General features: G+C 49.8%; 1 protein-coding gene across 3 annotated transcripts in view; it reads right to left on the bottom strand.

The window, feature by feature from the left end:
- Positions 1-1625: 1625 nt before the first annotated feature.
- The window catches only part of LOC122923565 (zinc finger protein OZF-like), an 81555-nt gene continuing 63516 nt past the window's right edge, over positions 1626-19664 (bottom strand). For all 3 annotated transcript variants that reach the window (XM_044274411.1, XM_044274410.1, XM_044274412.1), the window contains one exon: positions 1626-2985. In XM_044274411.1, coding sequence (XP_044130346.1) covers positions 2012-2985 — 974 coding nt within the window. In that variant the 3' untranslated portion in view covers positions 1626-2011. The remainder of the gene's footprint in view (positions 2986-19664) is intronic.

The following is a 19664-nucleotide window of genomic DNA, read 5'->3' as shown; positions in this document are numbered from 1 at the left end:
GCATCGTCGGTAAGGGATTTATTTATGTTTTTGTATTGATTTTGTGTACATTGTGCTGTATACTCAGTTATTGTATGTTCATTTTCCTATAGTTTACCTTATCTACTGCCGGTTAATAAAAACCACAGACTACAGAAACAAGTCTCATCTTATTAACTAGTAGAATGGTGATATCTGCCTGTTGAACTGCATACAGACCCCGGGGGTACATGTTGTGAGAACAGGACAAGGATGATTGGGGGGGGGGGGGGGGGGGGGCGGACAGACGTGATAATGCCATTGGTCAGCATGGAGAACAATACATAATAATACAGTAACACAACTGCACACCCTGAATGCTTTCATACCGCAGATTGCAGACATTTAAATCCTCATGTAGGCAGTATATACTGTATATCCGTCATATTATACCCATGTGATTTCTGCAGAGTGTTAGCAACAGCCACATTACAGACCAAATAGGTGGTATTGGCATCGCAACGGAGTCACATTTATTTTATTACTTGTATATAGCCTACAAATTCTGCAGCGCTGTACAGACATTCTCATCCCTTATATATCCCTGACATATTCCACAGCGCTGTACAGACATTCTCATCCCTTATATATCCCTGACATATTCCACAGCGCTGTACAGTCTTATCCCTTATATATCACTGACATATTCCACAGCGCTGTACAGACATTCTCATCACTTATATATCACTGACATATTCCACAGCGCTGTCCAGACATTCCCATCACTTATACATCGCTGACATATTCCACAGAGCTGTACAGACATTCTCATCACTTATATATCACTGACATATATCCCACAGCGCTGTACAGTCTCATCACTTATATATCGCTGACATATTCCACAGCGCTGTACAGACATTCCCATCACTTATATATCGCTGACATATTCCACAGCGCTGTACAGACATTCTCATCACTTATATATCGCTGACATATTCCACAGCGCTGTCCAGACATTCCCATCACTTATACATCGCTGACATATTCCACAGAGCTGTACAGACATTCTCATCACTTATATATCGCTGACATATTCCACAGCGCTGTACAGACATTCTCATCCCTTATATATCACTGACATATTCCACAGCTCTGTACAGACATTCTCATCCCTTATATATCACTGACATATTCCACAGCGCTGTACAGACATTCCCATCACTGATATATCACTGACATATTCCACAGCGCTGTACAGACATTCTCATCCCTTATATATCACTGACATATTCCACAGCGCTGTACAGACATTCCCATCACTGATATATCACTGACATATTCCACAGCTCTGTACAGACATTCTCATCCCTTATATATCACTGACATATTCCACAGCTCTGTACAGATTCTCATCACTTATATATCGCTGACATATTCCACAGCGCTGTACAGACATTCTCATCACTTATATATCGCTGACATATTCCACAGTGCTGTACAGACATTCTCATCACTTATATATCCCTGACATATTCCACAGCTCTGTACAGACATTCTCATCCCTTTTACATCACTGACATATTCCACAGCGCTGTACAGACATTCTCATCCCTTTTACATCACTGACATATTCCACAGCGCTGTACAGACATTCTCATCCCTTCTATATCACTGACATATTCCACAGCGCTGTACAGACATTCCCATCCCTTATATATCACTGACATATTCCACAGCGCTGTACAGACATTCTCATCACTTCCTGTCCCCACTGGAGCTTACAATCTAACTTTCCTATGTCTTAGGAGTGTTGGAGGACACTGGAGTACATGCAAACACGAGGAAAACATACAAACTCCATGCAGATGTTATCCTTGGTCCCATTTAAACCGAGGAGCGCTGCAAGGCACCAGTGCTAACCACTGATCCACCGTGCTGCCATTCATTAGGCAGTAATGGACTTCTGTGTTGTAGCCAGGCTTCAGAAGATATCCTGACACAGCAGGACCTACATGGAGCTAAACACATGCTACATTTCTTCAATCGGAAATCAAAATGGCTTCTCTCCTGAGTGAATTTTCTGATGTTTAACAAGATTTGACTGAGTTGTAAAACTTTTCCCACATTCTGAACACGAAAATGGCTTCTCTCCTGTGTGGCTTCTTAGATGTTCCACAAGACTAGATTTTTGAGGAAAACATTTCCCACATTCAGGGCATGAATACGGTTTGTCTCCTGTGTGAATTCTCAGATGTCTAACAAGAGCTGATTTTTGGTTAAAACATCTTCCACATTCTGAGCATGAAAATGGTTTTGCCCCCGAGTGAACGGTCTGATGTTTGACTAGCCCCGATTTCTGGCTGAAACTTCTCCCACATTCTGAACATGAAAACGGCTTCTCACCTGTGTGAACTCTTTGATGTTCAACAAGATTTGATTTAATGCTGTAACACTTCCCGCATTCTGAGCATGAAAATGGCTTCTCCCCGGAGTGAATTCGCTGATGTCTGACAAGATCTGATTTTTGTTTAAAACATTTGCCACATTCTAAACATGGAAATGGCTTCTCGCCTGTGTGAACTGTCTCATGTGTAATAAGGTTGGATTTTTTAATAAAACACTTTCCACACTCTGAACATGAATACGGCTTCTCTCCTGTGTGAATTCTCTTATGTGTAATAAGATTAGATTTTTTTATGAAGCATTTCCCACATTCAGGACAAGAAAATGGCTTCTCCCCTGAGTGACCTCGCTCATGTGCAACAAGATTTGATTCATCAGTAAAATACTTCCCACACAGTGAACATGAAAATGGCTTCTCTTCTGTGCAGGCCCTTTGATTTTCAATTCCGTTTTCGTGACTATTTTGCTTAACCGTCTGTGGTAGATCAAACAGTGGGTCCGGTTTAAAAGGACCAGATGATGGATCGTTGCTGGGACAGGCTGAGGATATATCCGGGAGGATAGCAGGCTCTTCATATGTACCCTGTGTCAGATGTCCTCCTGAGCTCCTGGAACCGCCATCTGCCAAGAATACAACTGCATTATTCTGAATAATAAACAATAGGATGATGAGGGTTTATAACATTTCTAAATAAATGCTTTTACTTTATCCAACCTGTGATTCAGAATGTCTGAGATCCAGTAAACGGGTTGTGCACCTTTGGGGGGAGGGTTGGCAAACTCCCCCTCTTGGGCAGACCTGCAAGTGGAAGCATACTGCCCTGCCTCCATCGTTCGCTGGGCTCTCTGGATCCAAGCTTCCTATATGATCACTGATCTGCCCCCCTTGTGTCATAACAAAGTCATGTAAGACTGGCTGCAGCACTGATCTGCCCCCCTTGTGTCATAACAAAGAGTCATGTAAGACTGGCTGCAGCACTGATCTGCCCCCCTTGTGTCATAACAAAGAGTCATGTAAGGACTGGCTGCAGCACTGATCTGCCCCCCTTGTGTCATAACAAAGAGTCATGTAAGGACTGGCTGCAGCACTGATCTGCCCCCCTTGTGTCATAACAAAGAGTCATGTAAGGACTGGCTGCAGCACTGATCTGCCCCCCTTGTGTCATAACAAAGAGTCATGTAAGACTGGCTGCAGCACTGATCTGCCCCCCTTGTGTCATAACAAAGAGTCATGTAAGGACTGGCTGCAGCACTGATCTGCCCCCCTTGTGTCATAACAAAGAGTCATGTAAGGACTGGCCGCATCACTGATCTGCCCCCCTTGTGTCATAACAAAGACTCATGTAAGGACTGGCCGCAGCACTGATCTGCCCCCCTTGTGTCATAACAAAGAGTCATGTAAGGACTGGCCGTAGCACTGATCTGCCCCCCCCCCCCCCCTTGTGTCATAACAAAGAGTCATGTAAGGACTGGCTGCAGCACTGATCTGCCCCCCCTTGTGTCATAACAAAGAGTCATGTAAGGACTGGCTGCAGCACTGATCTGCCCCCCCCCCCCCCCCCCCTGTGTCATAACAAAGAGTCATGTAAGGACTGGCTGCAGCACTGATCTGCCCCCCCCTTGTGTCATAACAAAGAATCATGTAAGACTGGCCGCAGCACTGATCTGCCCCCCTTGTGACATAACAGAGTCATGTAAGACTGGCCGCAGCACTGATCTGCCCCCCTTGTGTCATAACAAAGAGTCATGTAAGGACTGGCTGCAGCACTGATCTGCCCCCTTGTGTCATAACAAAGAGTCATGTAAGACTGGCCGCAGCACTGATCTGCCCCCCCCCCTGTGTCATAACAAAGAGTCATGTAAGACTGGCCGCAGCACTGATCTGCCCCCCTTGTGTCATAACAAAGAATCATGTAAGGACTGGCTGCAGCACTGATCTGCCCCCCTTGTGTCATAACAAAGAGTCATGTAAGGACTGGCTGCAGCACTGATCTGCCCCCTTGTGTCATAACAAAGAGTCATGTAAGACTGGCCGCAGCACTGATCTGCCCCCCCCCCTGTGTCATAACAAAGAGTCATGTAAGACTGGCCGCAGCACTGATCTGCCCCCTTGTGTCATAACAAAGAGTCATGTAAGACTGGCCGCAGCACTGATCTGCCCCCCCCCCCCCCCCTGTGTCATAACAAAGAGTCATGTAAGACTGGCCGCAGCACTGATCTGCCCCCCTTGTGTCATAACAAAGAATCATGTAAGGACTGGCTGCAGCACTGATCTGCCCCCTTGTGTCATAACAAAGAGTCATGTAAGGACTGGCTGCAGCACTGATCTGCCCCCCCTTGTGTCATAACAAAGAATCATGTAAGGACTGGCTGCAGCACTGATCTGCCCCCCTTGTGTCATAACAAAGAGTCATGTAAGGACTGGCCGCAGCACTGATCTGCCCCCTTGTGTCATAACAAAGAGTCATGTAAGACTGGCCGCAGCACTGATCTGCCCCCCTTGTGTCATAACAAAGAATCATGTAAGGACTGGCTGCAGCACTGATCTGCCCCCCTTGTGTCATAACAAAGAGTCATGTAAGGACTGGCTGCAGCACTGATCTGCCCCCCCCCCCCCCTGTGTCATAACAAAGAGTCATGTAAGGACTGGCTGCAGCACTGATCTGCCCCCTTGTGTCATAACAAAGAATCATGTAAGGACTGGCCGCAGCACTGATCTGCCCCCCTTGTGTCATAACAAAGAATCATGTAAGGACTGGCCGCAGCACTGATCTGCCCCCCCCTTGTGTCATAACAAAGAGTCATGTAAGGACTGGCCGCAGCACTGATCTCCCCCCCCCCTGTGTCATAACAAAGAGTCATGTAAGGACTGGCCGCAGCACTGATCTGCCCCCCTTGTGTCATAACAAAGAGTCATGTAAGGACTGGCCGCAGCACTGATCTGCCCCCCCTTGTGTCATAACAAAGAGTCATGTAAGGACTGGCCGCAGCACTGATCTGCCCCCCCCTTGTGTCATAACAAAGAATCATGTAAGGACTGGCTGCAGCACTGATCTGCCCCCCCTTGTGTCATAACAAAGAGTCATGTAAGGACTGGCCGCAGCACTGATCTGCCCCCCCCCCCGTGTCATAACAAAGAGTCATGTAAGACTGGCCGCAGCACTGATCTGCCCCCCCCCCCCCCTGTGTCATAACAAAGAGTCATGTAAGGACTGGCTGCAGCACTGATCTGCCCCCCTTGTGTCATAACAAAGAGTCATGTAAGACTGGCTGCAGCACTGATCTGCCCCCCTTGTGTCATAACAAAGAATCATGTAAGGACTGGCCGCAGCACTGATCTGCCCCCCTTGTGTCATAACAAAGAGTCATGTAAGGACTGGCTGCAGCACTGATCTGCCCCCTTGTGTCATAACAAAGAGTCATGTAAGACTGGCTGCAGCACTGATCTGCCCCCCTTGTGTCATAACAAAGAATCATGTAAGGACTGGCCGCAGCACTGATCTGCCCCCCTTGTGTCATAACAAAGAGTCATGTAAGGACTGGCTGCAGCACTGATCTGCCCCCCCCCCCCTGTGTCATAACAAAGAGTCATGTAAGACTGGCCGCAGCACTGATCTGCCCCCCTTGTGTCATAACAAAGAATCATGTAAGGACTGGCAGCAGCACTGATCTGCCCCCCTTGTGTCATAACAAAGAATCATGTAAGGACTGGCTGCAGCACTGATCTTCCCCCTTGTGTCATAACAAAGAGTCATGTAAGGACTGGCTGCAGCACTGATCTTCCCCCTTGTGTCATAACAAAGAGTCATGTAAGGACTGGCTGCAGCACTGATCTGTCCCCCTTGTGTCATAACAAAGAGTCATGTAAGGACTGGCTGCAGCACTGATCTGCCCCCCTTGTGTCATAACAAAGAGTCATGTAAGGACTGGCTGCAGCACTGATCTGCCCCCCCTTGTGTCACAACAAAGAGTCATGTAAGGACTGGCTGCAGCACTGATCTGCCCCCCCTTGTGTCATAACAAAGAATCATGTAAGGACTGGCCGCAGCACTGATCTGCCCCCCTTGTGTCATAACAAAGAATCATGTAAGGACTGGCTGCAGCACTGATCTGCCCCCCCTTGTGTCACAACAAAGAGTCATGTAAGGACTGGCTGCAGCACTGATCTTCCCCTTGTGTCATAACAAAGAATCATGTAAGGACTGGCTGCAGCACTGATCTGCCCCCCCTTGTGTCACAACAAAGAGTCATGTAAGGACTGGCTGCAGCACTGATCTGCCCCCCTTGTGTCATAACAAAGAGTCATGTAAGACTGGCCGCAGCACTGATCTGCCCCCCTTGTGTCATAACAAAGAGTTATGTAAGGACTGGCTGCAGCACTGATCTGCCCCCTTGTGTCATAACAAAGAGTCATGTAATGACTGGCTGCAGCACTGATCTGCCCCCCTTGTGTCATAACAAAGAGTTATGTAAGGACTGGCTGCAGCACTGATCTGCCCCCCTTGTGTCATAACAAAGAGTCATGTAAGGACTGGCTGCAGCACTGATCTGCCCCCTTGTGTCATAACAAAGAGTCATGTAAGGACTGGCTGCAGCACTGATCTGCTCCCCTTGTGTCATACAAAGAGTCATGTAAGGACTGGCCGCAGCACTGATCTGCCCCTTGTGTCATAACAAAGAGTCATGTAAGACTGGCCGCAGCACTGATCTGCCCCCCTTGTGTCATAACAAAGAATCATGTAAGGACTGGCTGCAGCACTGATCTGCCCCCCTTGTGTCATAACAAAGAGTCATGTAAGGACTGGCTGCAGCACTGATCTGCCCCCCTTGTGTCATAACAAAGAGTCATGTAAGGACTGGCTGCAGCACTGATCTGCCCCCCCTTGTGTCACAACAAAGAGTCATGTAAGGACTGGCTGCAGCACTGACCTTCCCCCTTGTGTCATAACAAAGAATCATGTAAGGACTGGCTGCAGCACTGATCTGCCCCCCCTTGTGTCACAACAAAGAGTCATGTAAGGACTGGCTGCAGCACTGATCTGCCCCCCTTGTGTCATAACAAAGAGTCATGTAAGACTGGCCGCAGCACTGATCTGCCCCCCTTGTGTCATAACAAAGAGTTATGTAAGGACTGGCTGCAGCACTGATCTGCCCCCCTTGTGTCATAACAAAGAGTTATGTAAGGACTGGCTGCAGCACTGATCTGCCCCCTTGTGTCATAACAAAGAGTTATGTAAGGACTGGCTGCAGCACTGATCTGCCCCCCTTGTGTCATAACAAAGAGTCATGTAATGACTGGCTGCAGCACTGATCTGCCCCCCTTGTGTCATAACAAAGAGTTATGTAAGACTGGCCGCAGCACTGATCTGCCCCCTTGTGTCATAACAAAGAGTCATGTAAGACTGGCCGCAGCACTGATCTGCCCCCCTTGTGTCATAACAAAGAATCATGTAAGGACTGGCTGCAGCACTGATCTGCCCCCCCTTGTGTCACAACAAAGAGTCATGTAAGGACTGGCTGCAGCACTGATCTGCCCCCCTTGTGTCATAACAAAGAGTCATGTAAGGACTGGCTGCAGCACTGATCTGCCCCCCCCCCCCTGTGTCATAACAAAGAGTCATGTAAGGACTGGCTGCAGCACTGATCTGCCCCCTTGTGTCATAACAAAGAATCATGTAAGGACTGGCCGCAGCACTGATCTGCCCCCCTTGTGTCATAACAAAGAATCATGTAAGGACTGGCCGCAGCACTGATCTGCCCCCCCCTTGTGTCATAACAAAGAGTCATGTAAGGACTGGCCGCAGCACTGATCTCCCCCCCCCCCCTGTGTCATAACAAAGAGTCATGTAAGGACTGGCCGCAGCACTGATCTGCCCCCCTTGTGTCATAACAAAGAGTCATGTAAGGACTGGCCGCAGCACTGATCTGCCCCCCCTTGTGTCATAACAAAGAGTCATGTAAGGACTGGCCGCAGCACTGATCTGCCCCCCCCCCCCTGTGTCATAACAAAGAGTCATGTAAGGACTGGCTGCAGCACTGATCTGCCCCCTTGTGTCATAACAAAGAATCATGTAAGGACTGGCCGCAGCACTGATCTGCCCCCCTTGTGTCATAACAAAGAATCATGTAAGGACTGGCCGCAGCACTGATCTGCCCCCCCCTTGTGTCATAACAAAGAGTCATGTAAGGACTGGCCGCAGCACTGATCTCCCCCCCCCCCTGTGTCATAAAGAGTCATGTAAGGACTGGCCGCAGCACTGATCTCCCCCCCCCCCCTGTGTCATAACAAAGAGTCATGTAAGGACTGGCCGCAGCACTGATCTGCCCCCCTTGTGTCATAACAAAGAGTCATGTAAGGACTGGCCGCAGCACTGATCTGCCCCCCCTTGTGTCATAACAAAGAGTCATGTAAGGACTGGCCGCAGCACTGATCTCCCCCCCCCCCCCCCTGTGTCATAACAAAGAGTCATGTAAGGACTGGCCGCAGCACTGATCTGCCCCCCTTGTGTCATAACAAAGAGTCATGTAAGGACTGGCCGCAGCACTGATCTGCCCCCCCTTGTGTCATAACAAAGAGTCATGTAAGGAATGGCCGCAGCACTGATCTGCCCCCCCCTTGTGTCATAACAAAGAATCATGTAAGGACTGGCTGCAGCACTGATCTGCCCCCCCTTGTGTCATAACAAAGAGTCATGTAAGGACTGGCCGCAGCACTGATCTGCCCCCCCCCCCCCCCCGTGTCATAACAAAGAGTCATGTAAGACTGGCCGCAGCACTGATCTGCCCCCCTTGTGTCATAACAAAGAGTCATGTAAGGACTGGCTGCAGCACTGATCTGCCCCCTTGTGTCATAACAAAGAGTCATGTAAGACTGGCTGCAGCACTGATCTGCCCCCCTTGTGTCATAACAAAGAATCATGTAAGGACTGGCTGCAGCACTGATCTGCCCCCCTTGTGTCATAACAAAGAGTCATGTAAGGACTGGCTGCAGCACTGATCTGCCCCCCCTTGTGTCACAACAAAGAGTCATGTAAGGACTGGCTGCAGCACTGATCTGCCCCCCCTTGTGTCACAACAAAGAATCATGTAAGGACTGGCCGCAGCACTGATCTGCCCCCCCTTGTGTCACAACAAAGAGTCATGTAAGGACTGGCTGCAGCACTGATCTGCCCCCCCTTGTGTCACAACAAAGAGTCATGTAAGACTGGCTGCAGCACTGATCTGCCCCCCTTGTGTCATAACAAAGAGTCATGTAAGGACTGGCTGCAGCACTGATCTGCCCCCCCCCCTGTGTCATAACAAAGAGTCATGTAAGACTGGCCGCAGCACTGATCTGCCCCCCTTGTGTCATAACAAAGAATCATGTAAGGACTGGCCGCAGCACTGATCTGCCCCGCTTGTGTCATAACAAAGAATCATGTAAGGACTGGCTGCAGCACTGATCTTCCCCCTTGTGTCATAACAAAGAGTCATGTAAGGACTGGCTGCAGCACTGATCTTCCCCCTTGTGTCATAACAAAGAGTCATGTAAGGACTGGCCGCAGCACTGATCTGTCCCCCCCTTGTGTCATAACAAAGAACCATGTAAGGACTGGCTGCAGCACTGATCTGCCCCCCCCTTGTGTCATAACAAAGAGTCATGTAAGGACTGGCCGCAGCACTGATCTGTCCCCCCTTGTGTCATAACAAAGAGTCATGTAAGGACTGGCTGCAGCACTGATCTGCCCCCCTTGTGTCATAACAAAGAATCATGTAAGGACTGGCCGCAGCACTGATCTGCCCCCCTTGTGTCATAACAAAGAATCATGTAAGGACTGGCCGCAGCACTGATCTGCCCCCCTTGTGTCATAACAAAGAATCATGTAAGGACTGGCCGCAGCACTGATCTGCCCCCCTTGTGTCATAACAAAGAATCATGTAAGGACTGGCTGCAGCACTGATCTGCCCCCCCTTGTGTCATAACAAAGAGTCATGTAAGGACTGGCTGCAGCACTGATCTGCCCCCCCTGTGTCATAACAAAGAGTCATGTAAGGACTGGCTGCAGCACTGATCTGCCCCCCTTGTGTCATAACAAAGAGTCATGTAAGGACTGGCTGCAGCACTGATCTGCCCCCCTTGTGTCATAACAAAGAGTCATGTAAGGACTGGCTGCAGCACTGATCTTCCCCCCCTTGTGTCATAACAAAGAATCATGTAAGGACTGGCTGCAGCACTGATCTGCCCCCCTTGTGTCATAACAAAGAGTCATGTAAGGACTGGCCGCAGCACTGATCTGCCCCCCCACCCCCCTTGTGTCATAACAAAGAGTCATGCAAGACTGGCCGCAGCACTGATCTGCCCCCCTTGTGTCATAACAAAGAGTCATGTAAGGACTGGCCGCAGCACTGATCTGCCCCCCCACCCCCCTTGTGTCATAACAAAGAGTCATGTAAGGACTGGCCGCAGCACTGATCTGTCCCCCCCCTTGTGTCATAACAAAGAGTCATGTAAGGACTGGCTGCAGCACTGATCTGCCCCCCTTGTGTCATAACAAAGAGTCATGTAAGGACTGGCTGCAGCACTGATCTGCCCCCCCTTGTGTCACAACAAAGAGTCATGTAAGACTGGCTGCAGCACTGATCTTCCCCCTTGTGTCATAACAAAGAATCATGTAAGGACTGGCTGCAGCACTGATCTGCCCCCCCTTGTGTCACAACAAAGAGTCATGTAAGGACTGGCTGCAGCACTGATCTGCCCCCCTTGTGTCATAACAAAGACTCGTGTAAGGACTGGCTGCAGCACTGATCTGCCCCCCTTGTGTCATAACAAAGAGTCATGTAAGGACTGGCTGCAGCACTGATCTGCCCCCTTGTGTCATAACAAAGAGTCATGTAAGGACTGGCTGCAGCACTGATCTGCCCCCTTGTGTCATAACAAAGAGTCATGTAAGGACTGGCTGCAGCACTGATCTGCCCCCCTTGTGTCATAACAAAGTCATGTAAGGACTGGCTGCAGCACTGATCTGCCCCCCCTTGTGTCATAACAAAGAGTCATGTAAGGACTGGCTGCAGCACTGATCTGCCCCCTTGTGTCATAACAAAGAGTCATGTAAGGACTGGCCGCAGCACTGATCTGCCCCCCTTGTGTCATAACAAAGAGTCATGTAAGGACTGGCCGCAGCACTGATCTGCCCCCCTTGTGTCATAACAAAGAGTCATGTAAGACTGGCTGCAGCACTGATCTGCCCCCTTGTGTCATAACAAAGAGTCATGTAAGGACTGGCTGCAGCACTGATCTGCCCCCTTGTGTCATAACAAAGAGTCATGTAAGGACTGGCTGCAGCACTGATCTGCCCCCCCCTTGTGTCATAACAAAGAATCATGTAAGGACTGGCTGCAGCACTGATCTGTCCCCCCTTGTGTTATAACAAAGAGTCATGTAAGGACTGGCCGCAGCACTGATCTGCCCCCCTTGTGTCATAACAAAGAATCATGTAAGGACTGGCTGCAGCACTGATCTGCCCCCCTTGTGTCATAACAAAGAGTCATGTAAGGACTGGCCGCAGCACTGATCTGCCCCCCCTTGTGTCATAACAGAGTCATGTAAGGACTGGCCGCAGCACTGATCTGCCCCCCCCTTGTGTCATAACAAAGAGTCATGTAAGGACTGGCTGCAGCACTGATCTGCCCCCCACCCCCTTGTGTCATAACAAAGAGTCATGTAAGGACTGGCCGCAGCAGAGTCAGACATGAAGTTTACATCCAGAGAGCCCACCAATGGAGAGAAGGGGCAAATGCCAGTGCGGGTAAGTATGCTTTTTTTCCCCGTGGTTTGCCAACCGTCCTCTCCCCAAAAGGTACACGAGCCTTTTAAAAGCTTTCAGAAAGTAAAACATTACAAGAATAAATACCAGAAATACAGAAAAAAATCAATCATCTGCTATAAACGAGGCACAGGTACAGGCACAGGCACAGCTACAGGCGAGTCCATTTATTGCAGTAATGCAGCTTAAAATTTGAATGTTGTGAAAAGGTTGAATATTCTGGTCTCAAAGTGTCACCTCTGGTCAGATAATTACTCCGTACCCCTGAGCAAAGGGGACCCGAGACTGGAAGCCGTAATCCTCCAAATTATACCAAAGGCCTGAGATCTCGCTGCCTGTGATCGGTCTCCGGTGTCCGTGGCACCAGTTACATCCCTGAAATAACTGAACTTTGCAGGATATTCTAATTTATCGAGTTTCACCTGTATATGCAAAGGACACGCCCTAAAGCGGAATAAAACTTACTGGGAAAACTTAGGTTTTCTAATTTGCGGATAATGATGGCCTATCCCATCACTAATGCAATCGCTCGTTCCTGTACAGAAGTGTTCCTTCTGGAAATCTCCTGCTCGTCAGTGGAGGAGACACATTTACATGCAGCAATCACCTCCACAGTATTGGGAACAGTGACCACTAATGCCATTGCTCGTTCCTCATACAGATGCTCGTCAGTGGAGGAGACACCTTTACATGCAGTGATCTCCTCCATAGTATAGGGAGCAGTGATCACAAATGCTATCGCTTGTCTCCATACAGAGGTGTTCCTCCCCGACAGTCGACTGCTCGTCAGTGGAGGAGACACATTTACATGCAGCGATCACCTCCACAGTATAGGGAGCAGTGATCACTAATGCCATCGCTTGTCTCCATACAGAGGTGTTCCTCCCCGACAGTCGACTGCTCGTCAGTGGAGGAGACACATTTACATGCAGCAATCACCTCCACAGTATTGGGAACAGTGACCACTAATGCCATTGCTCGTTCCTCATACAGATGCTCGTCAGTGGAGGAGACACCTTTACATGCAGTGATCTCCTCCATAGTATAGGGAGCAGTGATCACAAATGCCATCGCTTGTCTCCATACAGAGGTGTTCCTCCCCGACAGTCGACTGCTCGTCAGTGGAGGAGACACATTTACATGCAGCGATCACCTCCACAGTATAGGGAGCAGTGACCACTAATGCCATCGCTCGTTCCTCATACAGATGCTCGTCAGTGGAAGAGACACCTTTACATGCAGTGATCTCCTCCATAGTATAGGGAGCAGTGATCACAAATGCCATTGTTCATCTTTATACAGAAGCGTTCCTTCCTGACAATCGCCTGCTCGCTCAGTGGAGGAGACACATTTACATGCAGCAATCACCTCCACAGTATAGGGAGCAGTGATCACTAATGCCATCTCTTGTCTCCATACAGAAGCGTTCCTTCTCGACAGTCGGCTGCTCGTCAGTGGAAGAGACACATTTACATGCAGAGATCTCCTCCACAGTATAGGGAGCAGTGATCACTAACGCTATCGCTTGTCCCCATACAGAGGTGTTCCTCCCCGACAGTCGACTGCTCGTCAGTGGAAGAGACACATTTACATGGAGCAGTGATCACCAATGCCATTGTTCGTCCCAATGCAGAAGCGTTCCTTCCTGACAGTCGGCTGTTTGTCAGTGCAGGAGACACATTTACATGCAGCAATCACCTCCACAGTATTGGGAACAGTGACCACTAATGCCATCGCTTGTCTCCATACAGAAGCATATCTTCCTGAAAATCATCTGCTCATCAGTGGAGGAGACACATTTACATGCAGCAGTCTCCTCCACAGTATAGGGAGCAGTGATCACTAATGCTATCACTTGTCCCCATACAGAGGTGTTCCTCCCCGACAGTCGACTGCTCGTCAGTGGAGGAGACACATTTACATGCAGAGATCTCCTCCACAGTATATGAAGCAGTGATCACCAATGACATTGCTCGCCCCTATACAGAATCGTTGCTTGCCGGCAGCGTTGGCTGTTTAGACACCACAATCTGCTGCCGGCAAACAGCACCCATGACCCTATTACCCCATGAACGATGTGCTGATTAGTAATAATCTCCCCGACCATCGGGCCATGTAAAGCACCCCTAAGGTAAGCATATCACCAGGTCATCTTGAATCAAACAGGGCTAATAAGACGAAACATTAGCGAGGTTGTCTCATCTCCCAGACATCATGAGCTACAGGAGCAAAGGTGAATGCTGTACAGGCAGGAGGGCACATCGCTCACTTATGTACGGATTACACTGCACTAAAGCAATGGAGGCCACAGTCAACACTGTACAGGTAGGAGGACAGCTGATCACTGCTGCTGCCATAGCTTCAGAACAATGGAACCAGTACATTCTGACAAGTCAGTGGTGTCCTCCTGCCTGTACAGCGATCACTGCTGCTGCCATAGCTTCAGTACACATGAACCTGTACATTCTGACAAGTCAGCGGTGTCCTCCTGCCTGTACAGCGATCACTGCTGCTGCCATTGCTTCAGTACACATGAACCTGTACATTCTGACAAGTCAGCGGTGTCCTCCTGCCTGTACAGCGATCACTGCTGCTGCCATAGCTTCAGAACAATGGAACCAGTACATTCTGACAAGTCAGTGGTGTCCTCCTGCCTGTACAGCGATCACTGCTGCTGCCATAGCTTCAGTACACATGAACCTGTACATTCTGACAAGTCAGCGGTGTCCTCCTGCCTGTACAGCGATCACTGCTGCTGCCATAGCTTCAGTACACATGAACCTGTACATTCTGACAAGTCAGCGGTGTCCTCCTGCCTGTACAGCGATCACTGCTGCTGCCATTGCTTCAGTACACATGAACCTGTACATTCTGACAAGTCAGTGGTGTCCTCCTGCCTGTACAGCGATCACTGCTGCTGCCATTGCTTCAGTACACATAACCCTGTACATTCTGACAAGTCAGCGGTGTCCTCCTGCCTGTACAGCGATCACTGCTGCTGCCATAGCTTCAGTACACATGAACCTGTACATTCTGACAAGTCAGCGGTGTCCTCCTGCCTGTACAGCGATCACTGCTGCTGCCATAGCTTCAGAACAATGGAACCTGTACATTCTGACAAGTCAGCGGTGTCCTCCTGCCTGTACAGCGATCACTGCTGCTGCCATAGCTTCAGTACACATGAACCTGTACATTCTGACAAGTCAGCGGTGTCCTCCTGCCTGTACAGCGATCACTGCTGCTGCCATAGCTTCAGTACACATGAACCTGTACATGCTGACAAGTCAGCGGTGTCCTCCTGCCTGTACAGCGATCACTGCTGCTGCCATAGCTTCAGTACACATGAACCTGTACATTCTGACAAGTCAGCGGTGTCCTCTTGCCTGTACAGCGATCACTGCTGCTGCCATAGCTTCAGTACACATGAACCTGTACATTCTGACAAGTCAGCGGTGTCCTCCTGCCTGTACAGCGATCACTGCTGCTGCCATAGCTTCAGTACACATGAACCTGTACATTCTGACAAGTCAGCGGTGTCCTCCTGCCTGTACAGCGATCACTGCTGCTGCCATAGCTTCAGTACACATGAACCTGTACATTCTGACAAGTCAGCGGTGTCCTCCTGCCTGTACAGCGATCACTGCTGCTGCCATTGCTTCAGTACACATGAACCTGTACATTCTGACAAGTCAGCGGTGTCCTCCTGCCTGTACAGCGATCACTGCTGCTGCCATTGCTTCAGTACACATGAACCTGTACATTCTGACAAGTCAGCGGTGTCCTCCTGCCTGTACAGCGATCACTGCTGCTGCCATAGCTTCAGTACAATGGAACCTGTACATTCTGACAAGTCAGCGGTGTCCTCCTGCCTGTACAGTGATCACTGCTGCTGCCATAGCTTCAGTACACATGAACCTGTACATTCTGACAAGTCAGCGGTGTCCTCCTGCCTGTACAGCGATCACTGCTGCTGCCATTGCTTCAGTACACATGAACCTGTACATTCTGACAAGTCAGCGGTGTCCTCCTGCCTGTACAGCGATCACTGCTGCTGCCATTGCTTCAGTACACATGAACCTGTACATTCTGACAAGTCAGCGGTGTCCTCCTGCCTGTACAGCGATCACTGCTGCTGCCATTGCTTCAGTACACATGAACCTGTACATTCTGACAAGTCAGCGGTGTCCTCCTGCCTGTACAGCGATCACTGCTGCTGCCATAGCTTCAGTACACATGAACCTGTACATTCTGACAAGTCAGCGGTGTCCTCCTGCCTGTACAGCGATCACTGCTGCTGCCATTGCTTCAGTACACATGAACCTGTACATTCTGACAAGTCAGCGGTGTCCTCCTGCCTGTACAGCGATCACTGCTGCTGCCATTGCTTCAGTACACATGAACCTGTACATTCTGACAAGTCAGCGGTGTCCTCCTGCCTGTACAGCGATCACTGCTGCTGCCATAGCTTCAGTACACATGAACCTGTACATTCTGACAAGTCAGCGGTGTCCTCCTGCCTGTACAGCGAACACTGCTGCTGCCATAGCTTCAGTACACATGAATCTGTACATGCTGACAAGTCAGCGGTGTCCTCCTGCCTGTACAGCGATCACTGCTGCTGCCATAGCTTCAGTACACATGAACCTGTACATTCTGACAAGTCAGCGGTGTCCTCCTGCCTGTACAGCGATCACTGCTGCTGCCATAGCTTCAGTACACATGAACCTGTACATTCTGACAAGTCAGCGGTGTCCTCCTGCCTGTACAGCGATCACTGCTGCTGCCATAGCTTCAGTACACATGAACCTGTACATTCTGACAAGTCAGCGGTGTCCTCCTGCCTGTACAGCGATCACTGCTGCTGCCATAGCTTCAGTACAATGGAACCTGTACATTCTGACAAGTCAGCGGTGTCCTCCTGCCTGTACAGCGATCACTGCTGCTGCCATAGCTTCAGTACACATGAACCTGTACATGCTGACAAGTCAGCGGTGTTCTCTTGCCTGTACAGCGATCACTGCTGCTGCCATAGCTTCAGTACACATGAACCTGTACATTCTGACAAGTCAGCGGTGTCCTCCTGCCTGTACAGCGATCACTGCTGCTGCCATTGCTTCAGTACACATGAACCTGTACATTCTGACAAGTCAGCGGTGTCCTCCTGCCTGTACAGCGATCACTGCTGCTGCCATAGCTTCAGAACAATGGAACCTGTACATTCTGACAAGTCAGCGGTGTCCTCCTGCCTGTACAGTGATCACTGCTGCTGCCATTGCTTCAGTACACATGAACCTGTACATGCTGACAAGTCAGCGGTGTCCTCCTGCCTGTACAGCGATCACTGCTGCTGCCATTGCTTCAGTACACATGAACCTGTACATTCTGACAAGTCAGCGGTGTCCTCCTGCCTGTACAGCGATCACTGCTGCTGCCATTGCTTCAGTACACATGAACCTGTACATTCTGACAAGTCAGCGGTGTCCTCCTGCCTGTACAGCGATCACTGCTGCTGCCATTGCTTCAGTACACATTAACCTGTACATTCTGACAAGTCAACGGTGTCCTCCTGCCTGTACAGCGATCACTGCTGCTGCCATTGCTTCAGTACAGTGGAACCTGAACATTCAGACAAGTCAGCGGTGTCCTCCTGCCTGTACAGCGATCACTGCTGCTGCCATAGCTTCAGTACACATGAACCTGTACATTCTGACAAGTCAGCGGTGTCCTCCTGCCTGTACAGCGATCACTGCTGCTGCCATAGCTTCAGTACACATGAACCTGTACATTCTGACAAGTCAGCGGTGTCCTCCTGCCTGTACAGCGATCACTGCTGCTGCCATAGCTTCAGTACACATGAACCTGTACATTCTGACAAGTCAGCGGTGTCCTCCTGCCTGTACAGCGATCACTGCTGCTGCCATTGCTTCAGTACACATGAACCTGTACATTCTGACAAGTCAGCGGTGTCCTCCTGCCTGTACAGCGATCACTGCTGCTGCCATAGCTTCAGTACACATGAACCTGTACATTCTGACAAGTCAGCGGTGTCCTCCTGCCTGTACAGCGATCACTGCTGCTGCCATAGCTTCAGTACACATGAACCTGTACATTCTGACAAGTCAGCGGTGTCCTCCTGCCTGTACAGCGATCACTGCTGCTGCCATTGCTTCAGTACACATGAACCTGTACATTCTGACAAGTCAGCGGTGTCCTCCTGCCTGTACAGCGATCACTGCTGCTGCCATTGCTTCAGTACAGTGGAACCTGAACATTCAGACAAGTCAGCGGTGTCCTCCTGCCTGTACAGCGATCACTGCTGCTGCCATTGCTTCAGTACACATGAACCTGTACATTCTGACAAGTCAGCGGTGTCCTCCTGCCTGTACAGCGATCACTGCTGCTGCCATAGCTTCAGTACACATGAACCTGTACATTCTGACAAGTCAGCGGTGTCCTCTTGCCTGTACAGCGATCACTGCTGCTGCCATAGCTTCAGTACACATGAACCTGTACATTCTGACAAGTCAGCGGTGTCCTCCTGCCTGTACAGCGATCACTGCTGCTGCCATTGCTTCAGTACACATGAACCTGTACATTCTGACAAGTCAGCGGTGTCCTCCTGCCTGTACAGCGATCACTGCTGCTGCCATAGCTTCAGAACAATGGAACCTGTACATTCTGACAAGTCAGCGGTGTCCTCCTGCCTGTACAGTGATCACTGCTGCTGCCATTGCTTCAGTACACATGAACCTGTACATGCTGACAAGTCAGCGGTGTCCTCCTGCCTGTACAGCGATCACTGCTGCTGCCATTGCTTCAGTACACATGAACCTGTACATTCTGACAAGTCAGCGGTGTCCTCCTGCCTGTACAGCGATCACTGCTGCTGCCATTGCTTCAGTACACATGAACCTGTACATTCTGACAAGTCAGCGGTGTCCTCCTGCCTGTACAGCGATCACTGCTGCTGCCATTGCTTCAGTACACATGAACCTGTACATTCTGACAAGTCAGCGGTGTCCTCCTGCCTGTACAGCGATCACTGCTGCTGCCATTGCTTCAGTACAGTGGAACCTGAACATTCAGACAAGTCAGCGGTGTCCTCCTGCCTGTACAGCGATCACTGCTGCTGCCATTGCTTCAGTACACATGAACCTGTACATTCTGACAAGTCAGCGGTGTCCTCCTGCCTGTACAGCGATCACTGCTGCTGCCATTGCTTCAGTACACATGAACCTGTACATTCTGACAAGTCAGCGGTGTCCTCCTGCCTGTACAGCGATCACTGCTGCTGCCATTGCTTCAGTACACAAGAACCTGTACATTCTGACAAGTCAGCGGTGTCCTCCTGCCTGTACAGCGATCACTGCTGCTGCCATAGCTTCAGTACACATGAACCTGTACATTCTGACAAGTCAGCGGTGTCCTCCTGCCTGTACAGCGATCACTGCTGCTGCCATAGCTTCAGTACACATGAACCTGTACATTCTGACAAGT

Source organism: Bufo gargarizans, unplaced genomic scaffold (genome assembly GCF_014858855.1).
Source record: "Bufo gargarizans isolate SCDJY-AF-19 unplaced genomic scaffold, ASM1485885v1 original_scaffold_1738_pilon, whole genome shotgun sequence".
NCBI classification, from domain to species: Eukaryota; Metazoa; Chordata; class Amphibia; order Anura; family Bufonidae; genus Bufo; species Bufo gargarizans.
The sequence above is the reverse complement of the archived record's forward strand: the minus strand, read 5'-3'. Positions and strand labels throughout refer to the sequence as shown.